The sequence below is a fragment of the Brachyhypopomus gauderio genome, chromosome 15 (assembly GCF_052324685.1).
Source record: "Brachyhypopomus gauderio isolate BG-103 chromosome 15, BGAUD_0.2, whole genome shotgun sequence".
NCBI classification, from domain to species: Eukaryota; Metazoa; Chordata; class Actinopteri; order Gymnotiformes; family Hypopomidae; genus Brachyhypopomus; species Brachyhypopomus gauderio.
Window position 1 is genome coordinate 18,614,199 of NC_135225.1, and position 10,011 is coordinate 18,624,209.

Below are 10,011 nucleotides of genomic sequence, written 5' to 3' on the forward strand. Positions count from 1 at the left end.
TCTGAGCGTCTGTGTCTGAGCGTCTGTGTCTGAGCGTCTGTGTCTGAGCATCTGTGTCTGAGTGTTTCGTCTGTGTCTGAGCGTCTGTGTCTGAGTGTCTGTCTCTGACCGTCTGTCTCTGACCGTCTGTGTCTGACCATCTGTGTCTGAGTGTTTCGTCTGTGTCTGACCGTCTGTCTCTGACCGTCTGTCTCTGACCGTCTGTGTCTGAGCGTCTGTGTCTGAGCATCTGTGTCTGAGTGTCTGTGTCTGAGTGTCTGTGTCTGACCGTCTGTGTCTGACCGTCTGTGTCTGACCATCTGTTTCTCAGGATGCCCTGGAGACAAAAAGCATGAGTTCCTCACCAGTGTTCTGGATGCGCTGTCCACAGACATGGTCCTCGCCGTCACGGATCCCGCCGCCACCGGCAGGTAGTCGCACACCTGAATGAACACACCTGGAGACACAGGGTGGTGGACACTGGATGGGAACATGGGCCGGGACACAGGGAAACGTGGCAGAGACACGGAGGGGAGGGGGGGGGGGGGGGGGGGGGGGGCTTGGTGGTGAATAAAGGGGGTGGGGTCACGGGGAGGCACAAAGGGTGGGGGACCATATTACTTTGCTTTGGTGAGTTTGGGAGAAACCACCGATGATTACATTTTACATTTTGTAATTAAGTGCAGCTGTGTGGACCAAAAAACATTTCACGTTACACTGTGTGTCACAACTAAATTCACCCAAACTCACCCAAACACACACACACACACTACACTCTTTACTTTAAGTTTTCCAATACATGAACTACAATGCAAGTGCTTCACTGCATTGCATTAATTAAGTGAGTCCTACTTTTACAAAGTGCTTCTCCGAGCCCTGGTTCAGGGGAATGATGGAGGTATTTTATCCTTCATACCTGGAGGCTGAATGAGGTGGTTAGAAGCCCAGTCTCACTACAGCTCACACAGATCCTCAGAACGCATGCATGGCTGCATAGCGCATCCATGAAGAGGTGATGGACAAGGATGATCCCAGAAGGACACAAATGTCTCCAGAAGTGGAGGATGTTGGGGGTGGGTGGGGTGGGAAACCGCTGTAGGCTGTCAAACAGGAAACAGTTGTCCCTGCAGTTCACCACAACCACAACTCTCAGCTTCACGGATGGGGATGGTTTCTGTGCCGGCGTGTCTCGGCAAACTGCTGCCTTCACAAATGAAGCACTTAGGAAACCAAAAATTTGTTTGTTCCCTTATGTTTAATAGATGCTTCCAGAGCATTGCAGTGCGTCTTTCCTAAAGCTCTGTAGCAGTTTGGGAATCCATGTAACCACTCTGAGAATGTGCTTATGGTACATTAAAAGTCCCATGAAGTCTACATCCATAACATCTTTGTGATTAGAGTTGTGTCGATGATCTGGGGGTTGTGTCGATGATCTTTCTACAGAACAATGTAAACTAGGTTTTTCTAATCTTAGCTAATGCTTACACAAACCTTATCCCACCCAGTCACAAGGCTACACAAGCTTTATCCTGCCCAATCACAAGGCTGCACAAGCTTTATCCTGCCCAATCACAAGGCTGATGTCCCCAACATGGCAGTCCAGCTTGACTAGCAGGCAGGAAGTCTTGGACGGAGTAATAGCAGATCCTTGTGCTCATTTGAATATTAGGACCACGCCCAGGCAATCTTCAAATACACCTGAGCTGTTAGCTCTTTTAATTCTTTTGTATTATGCAAACTTTGACTAATGTTTAATATGACACAAGTTTCAAATAACACATTTTAAGTACTTATAATGAAATACTTATTTTATGTTCTCCGCCTCTATATAAGTTATTTTCCCATTAGAACCTTGATAGAGTCTACGGTGCCTGAAAGAGTTTGTGCTGCTTGGCCTCGTGCAGCAGGTCCAGTGGTGTAACCTGTTGGTGTTTCCGCAGGATGCCGGAGCCAGACCCGAGTCACACCCTGGAGGAGCGCGTTGTGCACTGGTACTTCCGCCAGCTGGACAAGAACTCCAGCGGTGACATCGGCAAGAAGGAGATCAAGCCCTTCAAACGCCTGTTGCGCAAGAAGTCCAAGCCCAAGAAGTGCGTGAAGAAGTTCGTGGACTATTGTGACATCAGCAACGACAAGGCGCTCTCTCTGCAGGAGCTGATAGGCTGTCTCGGGGTCACGAAGGAGGACGGTACGCCCACTCCTGCTTTATTATTGGTTGCCACTGGTCGGCCTGCTTTTCTATTGGCAGCAGAGTTTGAGATGATATCTGACAGTGTTTCTAAGTGTTTATTGGAGTTTCTAAGTGTTCATTTGCTATCAACTGTTGTGAATATGTGAAATGGACTTTTTTACGATTGTGTTTGTTTGTGTAATGACAAATTCACTGCCTTCTTCACAGACACCAAAGCAAGTGAAAGTGCAGGTACCAGTACACTGGTGAGTGGGAAAGTGTCTGTGCTCTGTGCTCACTATAAACACTTCTAAAGATTTAACTGCAGTAAATCAACTGAACTGTAACATTAACTAACATTCAGTACTGGTGTGCAGATAACTGAATATTCTGTATATAACTGTATAGTATGTAAAATGAATCATAACATAAACAGTACTGTATGGTCTTTAAATATAAACAGTACTGAATGGTCTTTACTGATGTTTCTTTTTTCCTTCTGTTCTCAGAACATGTTGAAGAAACAAGGTTGAGTCAGCAGAGCCCCTGACCACCGGCGTCTCTGACCGCCAACAGAAACCCATAGTATTTGCACTTTGTACTTTAAAAACAATGTAAATTCACTTTGTAGAAAAACAGAAGTATTGAACCACACTGCTGAACATGTGAATGACGTTAGTTTTTTTATGTCCTTACAAAAAGTTAATACTTTAACACATACAATGTATGTGTCCTTTTTGCGTCTAAAAGAAAGTATGCTTTTCTGAGTTGTACAAGTTCTATTACGTGTTCTCCTGTTGACATATGTCCTGTTGACATATGTCCTGTTGACCTGTTCTTTGTTGAGCTCCTGACACCAGATCCATGGATCACTGATAAAAGCAAATCAACACCTGAGATTTGATCTTATTCTGGCCCAGAAGGTTTATGCCCGTGTATCACTAAATGGTTTTAGGATGGATCTTGCAAAGACAGCATTGTGTTAATCAGAAATAAAGAAGTCTTTTATATTTTTTGTATGTTTTATACCAATACAGTGTATATAGACCTCTGATGAAATGTTAAAAAAATAGGATCTTTGTACCTATAATTAAAAAAATTCCATCCTAACTGACTGTCTGGGTACCTGTCTTGTATAGTGAAGACGTGGCTATATCAGGAGGTTGTTAACCCCAGGTTAACCCCCAAGTTAACCCCCAGGTTAACTCCACCACACCTGTAAAACTGGATGAACCTCCAGGGCAGATCCTGGGAAGAACAGGTCATAGGTTAAAGGTTAGATTCCCTTAAGGGCATTCAGGGTGCTCAATACCTGAGCGTTGTTAAGGATATGCTAATTCCTTAAGCTGTGAGGGGTCAAACAGGCATCACAATGAAGAAAAAATGTGACTTCATTAGTGTTTAAGTGATGTTGGAGCACGTTTGTAAGTTTATTTATTGAGATGAATGAAATGTGCTAGATTTGAACTTCTAGTGCAATCTACACCAACAAACGTATATAGAATAGAATAAACTCACAGCCCAAAATTACACATCAAAGCCACAAAATAAACAATTCAAGGCGTTAACCATTGTTTTGCACACAATAGACACTAAACCTAAGTTTAGTAAGAGGTCTAAATCTCATGATTTAGATTTGTCTAAATAACATAATGTACCATTTACATGAATTGTTTGAATAGGTTTGAATAAAAGGAAAACACTTGTGAATGTGCTGACTGTAATGTCACCTCCAACTGAGCCCAGGATGACCTCTAGCTGACCCCATGACCCCGCGGTTACCATGAGATTGGTGATGAACAGACCGTCTCAGGATGGTGAGATTAGCTAGCACTCAGACTGATGGTCTCACACAAGCCTACATGAAGGGAACAATAACCATGGATGACAAAGACAGAAAGGGAGAGAGAGAAGAAAAGAGGAGATACAGACAGGGATAGAGAGGTGGAGCAATAGAAAGAGAGAGAAAGGCAGAGAGAGAGATATTCCAGCTCAAGTATTCATCTAATGCAGTAAGAGTGATCACAGAAACAAACAACTGTGAAATGTAATGAGTCACCAGACGGGCTCAGATGCCCAAACAGAGGCTGACACTGACGAGAAAGGCCAGACGACTCTCTAAGCTGCCTGCTTCACAACCCAGGAGTCACCTGCAGGGAAACTCCATAAACTGCCTAAACAATAATCAAGCTCAGTGGAGACCTTGAAATTAGGCCAGTGCTTACTCTGCTAATTTGGCAGTGTATGTATGTGTGTGTGAGTGTGTGTGTGTGTGTGTGTGTGGTTATGCTGTGTGTGTGTGTGTGTGCTGCATGTGTGTGGTTGTGCTGTGTGTGTGTATGTGTGTGTGTGTGGTTATGCTGTGTGTGTGTGTGTGTGCTGCATGTGTGTGGTTGTGCTGTGTGTGTGTGTGTGCGTGGTTATGCTGTGTGTGTGTGTGTGCTGCATGTGTGTGCGTGTGTGCTGAGTGTGTGTGCTGCGCGTGTGTGTGCATGTTTGTACGTTCATGCATGTTTTTGAGTGTTTGCTGCATCAGTGTTTGTGTATGCATGGTGTGCATGGGTGTGTGTGTTGAGTGCATGTGTGTGTCTGTGTGTGCATCACTGACAGTTCCAGGGTCACCTTGGTTTCTTTGCGGTCACCTCTTTTCCTGCTCTTTTAAGGGTGACCCCAGTTTAAGGGTCACCCCAAGGGTCTTTGGGGTGACCTTTGACACTAATGGAGTTAGTATGGTTTGTCTTTGATCCACTGACACCCTGCTGCACATTGCGACAGCAGCCTTTTGTGAGACAGGAAGCAGAGATGAACCATCATGGTCTCCATCCAAGCACACTCCCACTCTCACACTCTCACTCTCACATTCTCACACTCACTCTTTCACAGGCACTCAGCCTAGCTGTGGAGCTTCACCATGGTCACTGCCATGTGGGTCGGAACACTCACCCACAGTCAGGTCAGAAGGTCAGCCAGGCAGCAGGAGACGTCTGCTCCCTGCGTCCTGGTACACGAAACTGCTGTTTATGTTGCCATGAAGCTCCCCTGATTTTCGTTATAGTGTTGTAGCTATAGACCATCTCCTCAGTGAAGAACACACACCCAGGCCACTAAAGCCACATAGTTCTAGCTGTTACATGTGGAAGGACCACACCGTTCTCAGATTCTGCCTCTTACATATCTCCCACTTTTCCATCCAATATATTCCTCTCGCTAAACCATATAAATAAATTCACTCCACATGGTGCTGTGTTAATCAACAACATCCCGTGGCACATATGGTACCAGGCTGATTCTAACAGAGGAGGATCCATCTCACACTGCTGTGAGATGCTCACTGGATTCACCATTTACTCCTCCTCAACTGCTCCTCACCAAAGTCATGCATCCATATTTGAGCCATTTACAATAATGATGGATGTGATCTGTGTGACTCCAGCTCAGAATTCTGCCACTGAAAAACAGCCCTTCTGTCTCTCTCTCCCTCTCTCCCTCACTCCCTTTTTCTCCATCTCTCTCTACCTCTCTCCATCTTTCTCACTGTTTCTCTCTCTCTCTCTCTCTCTCTCTCTCTCTCTCTCTCTCTCTCTATCAGAACACTTACATTCCATCTGGTCCGTTTGTTAGCCATGTTGTTGTTTGTAAACAGTGTACTGAATCGGTGCATGGATAATAAATTAGCAGTTATAAACACTCAGCATTTGAATTTGAACTTGGGTAGAAATTGCACTAAAGCTCGTCAATCATCAAGAGATTTTCAATCTTAAAAACATCATGCCAACACATATAAACAAACTCATTTCTCTCTCCCCCTCTCTCTCTCTCTCTCCATCACTCTCTTACACGCACACACACACACACACACACACACACACACACACACACACACACACACACACACACACACACACACATTACACAGAGATACTATTGATACCATGTTCTTTGGGCATGGCATGTGTGTTTAACATTCCCTGTGTGTGTGTGTGTGTGTGTGTGTGTGTGTGTGTGTGTGTGTGTGTGTGTGTGTGTGTGTGTGTGTGTGTATGTTTAATGGGTACCAGCAGTGGGCATTCAATCTTGCTCTGGCATGCCATGTGGAGAAATTCCTGTCAAAGCCATCATCCACTTTAATGGCGGCTGGCTGGACACGTCTCACTGTGGCCAGCTCAGGAGCAGTGCACCATGGGTAAACATGGCTGGGAGAAAAGCAGGGAGGTGGGGGATGGCGCTCTCTCCCCACCAACCAACACTCCACCACGAAACAACACCTGAAACTACCTGGAGGGGCTTCTGTGGGAGCTAGTCACACTACACAGATGGGACAGGGGGCAAACCAGGGCAGATGGGCAAAAGTGGAGGGGACAGAAGTGGAGTGTCTAAAGCAGGGGTGCCCAATACGTCGAGAAGTGTGGGTAGATCACATGACATTAAAAAGTAGTGGATGTGAGACAGTGAAGCAGTGAGACAGTGAAACAGTGAGACAGTGAGATAACGAGGCAGTGAAGTGGTGAAACAGTGAAGCAGTGAGACAGTCAAACAGTGAGAATGAGACAGTGAAGCAGTGAGACAGTGAAATAGTGAGACAGTGAGATAATGAAACAGTGAAGCAGTGAGATAGTGAGAAAGTGAAGTGGTGAGATAGTGAAGCAGTGAGACAGTGAAACAGTGAGACAGTAAAGCAGTGAGACAGTAAGACAGTGAAGCAGTGAGAAAGTCAAACAGTGAGTGAAACAGTCAAACAGTGAGACAGTGAGATAACGAGGCAGTGAAGTGGTGAAACAGTGAAGCAGTGAGACAGTCAAACAGTGAGAGTGAGACAGTGAAGCAGTGAGACAGTGAAATAGTGAGACAGTGAGATAATGAAACAGTGAAGCAGTGAGATAGTGAGACAGTGAAGCGGTGAGATAGTGAAGCAGTGAGACAGTGAAACAGTGAGACAATAAAACAATGAAGTAGTGAGACAGGAAGACATTGAAGCAGTGAGACAGTCAAACAGTGAGACAATAAAACAATGAAGCAGTGAGACAGTGAAGCAGTGAGACAGTGATGTGTTCTCATGGAAACCTCATAGTAAAACTATCCTAATATTACAACAGTAATATTAACATAATCTATATGTATTTCTATTAGAGCACAAACAGTATCTTCCTGAAACACATAAAATGGACTTTGATGACAGGATGATGAATAAATGCAATATATATTTATAAAATATTTTTATTATTTTTATTTATAAAATATAATTCAGTTAAAAACATGGAGCTGTTAATCCTTTTGCTTAATCTAAACGCCTGTTACATTCAGATGTATATATCATACTGTGATCTGCAAGATTACTATATAAAAGAAACTAGTTCTATCACCCTTACTAGTGTTGTGTGTTCAGTGTTCTCCCATAAGGCCGATGTCATGAGGACTGGTCTGTCTGAGGCAGAAGGGCCCGTTTGTAGTGGGACAGGTATGTGCGGGTGGGGCTAAGGGAGGGGGCGGGGGAAGAGGAGGGGCTTCAGCACACCTGTCTGCCCTCAACAGGGCCACCGATTGTTGTGACATGAAGGATCAGTCAGACCTCTTAGAGCCAGCATCGCCGTGACAATGTGTCATCACCCCCAGCAACCGGGCTGTCACCACCACAGATCAGGTTGCTCTCAGGTGCATTCACCTGGGCATCACCTTAATTCTTGGTTCCTTCTCTCTCTCTCCTTCTCTCTCTTTCTCTCCTTCTCTCTCTGTCTCTCGCCTTCTCTCTGTCTCACCTTGCATGTGTCTCCTTTCTCTCTCATTGCAAATAAATACCTTTAAATTCAATTCTGTGTTGCTGTATTGACTTGATATTCAAGTTTTTAAACATTTAAAATCTGTCTGTGTCTCTGTCTATCTCTTTGTCTCTCTCTCTCTCCATCTATGGTGGCCCTGATCAAGGCACTTTAAAAACACATTTGGCCTTATTTGGAGGGAAGACAAACATCATGTATGACAGACGATCAACTCTGCTCTTTTCCACTTGAGTCGTAAGTGAGTCGTAAGTGAGTTGTGAGTCATGAGTGAGTCGTGAGTTTCTCAGCCCTGTTCTGTTCTGTTGGCCATGTTGTGCTCTAGTAGCTGTGAGATTAAGGGTCTTTTGCCAGAAATAGAAAGAAACAGTGAGAGAGACCAGTGGGGGGTTGAAGGACACGGTATAGGAGCCTGGCCTTTGACACTCCTACTGCAGGGCTTCGAGGAGGTCCTGCTTTCTGCACTACCACAGCGACTCTGTCATTCCTCCCTGGAGTTTAGCTTTGAGGCATTCAACTGCTCACCTAATTCAATGACAACAGGGCGGAAGGACAGAGCAAACAAAGTGAAGGACAGCACTCAGAGCCAATCACTTCAGGAGGAGGAGGAGGAGGAGGAGCAAAAACACATGGGCTCTGGATCCCATGAAGTGTGCAAGGTAAAGGCATGATTCCCGCCAGCTGGCAGCCTACAGAGCCACGACTGGAGGTGCCGGTCCAGGAGGGAGCAGAACAGAAGTGCGGTGGGTGGGGTGTCCGACAAGCTGAAGTAGATGAAATGACATGAATGCTGTGTGTGGGTGGGAGTTGTGTAAACAGGGAACTGTTGTGGTAACCAGCGATCTGACAGCGCACAGCTAGCCCTTTGAGCCCACTCACCTCTCAATCGTGGATGTGTTCAGAGCTGCACAGGTCTGTCTACAGACAGAAGTCCCGTGTCAGACAGGCGTGTCTTGTTGTCTGTTTTGGAGCAGTGCTGTGTTGTATGCCGCAGACTTAAAGGAGAGGAGAATTTCCTGGGAAGCATCCAGTCTAGCATGGTGGTCTAGAGCCACCCACTCAAAACACATCGGGCTTGATAGCACTGGATCTCCACCCTGGCACATCTGCACAAGACACGCCTCACCTGTACCCCCACATCTCACCCCTCACATGTACCCCCACATCTCACCCCTCACCTGTACCCCCACATCTCACGCCTCACCTGTACCCCACATCTCACACCTCACCCTCACCTGTACCCCCACATCTCACACCTCACCTGTACCCCCACATCTCACACCTCACCCCTCACCTGTACCCCCACACCTCACACCTCACCCCTCACCTGCACCCCCACACCTCACCTGTACCCCCACATCTCACACCTCACCCCTCACCTGTACCCCCACATCTCACACCTCACCCTCACCTGTACCCCCACATCTCACACCTCACCTGTACCCCCACATCTCACACCTCACCCCTCACCTGTACCCCCACACCTCACCTGTACCCCCACACCTCACCCCTCACCTGTACCCCCACACCTCACCCCTCACACCTCACCTGTACCCCCACATCTCACCCCTCACACCTCACCTGTACCCCCACATCTCACACCTCACCCCTCACCTGTACCCCCACATCTCACACCTCACCCCTCACCTGCACCCCCACACCTCACCCCTCACCTGTACCCCCACATCTCACCCCTCACCTGTACCCCCACATCTCACACCTCACCCTCACCTGTACCCCCACATCTCACACCTCACCTGTACCCCCACATCTCACACCACACCCTCACCTGTACCCCCACATCTCACACCTCACCCCTCACCTGCACCCCCACACCTCACCCCTCACCTGTACCCCCACATCTCACCCCTCACCTGTACCCCCACATCTCACACCTCACCCTCACCTGTACCCCCACATCTCACACCTCACCCTCACCTGTACCCCCACATCTCACACCTCACCTGTACCCCCACATCTCACACCTCACCCTCACCTGTACCCCCACATCTCACACCTCACCTGTACCCCCACATCTCACACCTCACCCCTCACCTGCACCCCCACCCCTCACCTGTACCCCCTCACCTC

The 10,011-nt window shown here is 47.0% G+C and overlaps 1 protein-coding gene across 2 annotated transcripts in view; it reads left to right on the plus strand.

Annotated features, from left to right (window-relative positions):
* The window catches only part of smoc2 (SPARC related modular calcium binding 2), a 35,143-nt gene extending 31,884 nt beyond the window's left edge, over nucleotides 1-3,259 (plus strand). For both annotated transcript variants that reach the window (XM_076974439.1, XM_076974440.1), the window contains exons 10-13: nucleotides 311-410; nucleotides 1,920-2,167; nucleotides 2,378-2,415; nucleotides 2,659-3,259. In XM_076974439.1, the coding sequence (XP_076830554.1) occupies nucleotides 311-410; nucleotides 1,920-2,167; nucleotides 2,378-2,415; nucleotides 2,659-2,682 (410 nt within the window). In that variant the 3' untranslated portion in view covers nucleotides 2,683-3,259. The remainder of the gene's footprint in view (nucleotides 1-310; nucleotides 411-1,919; nucleotides 2,168-2,377; nucleotides 2,416-2,658) is intronic.
* The last annotated feature ends 6,752 nt before the right edge of the window (nucleotides 3,260-10,011 follow it).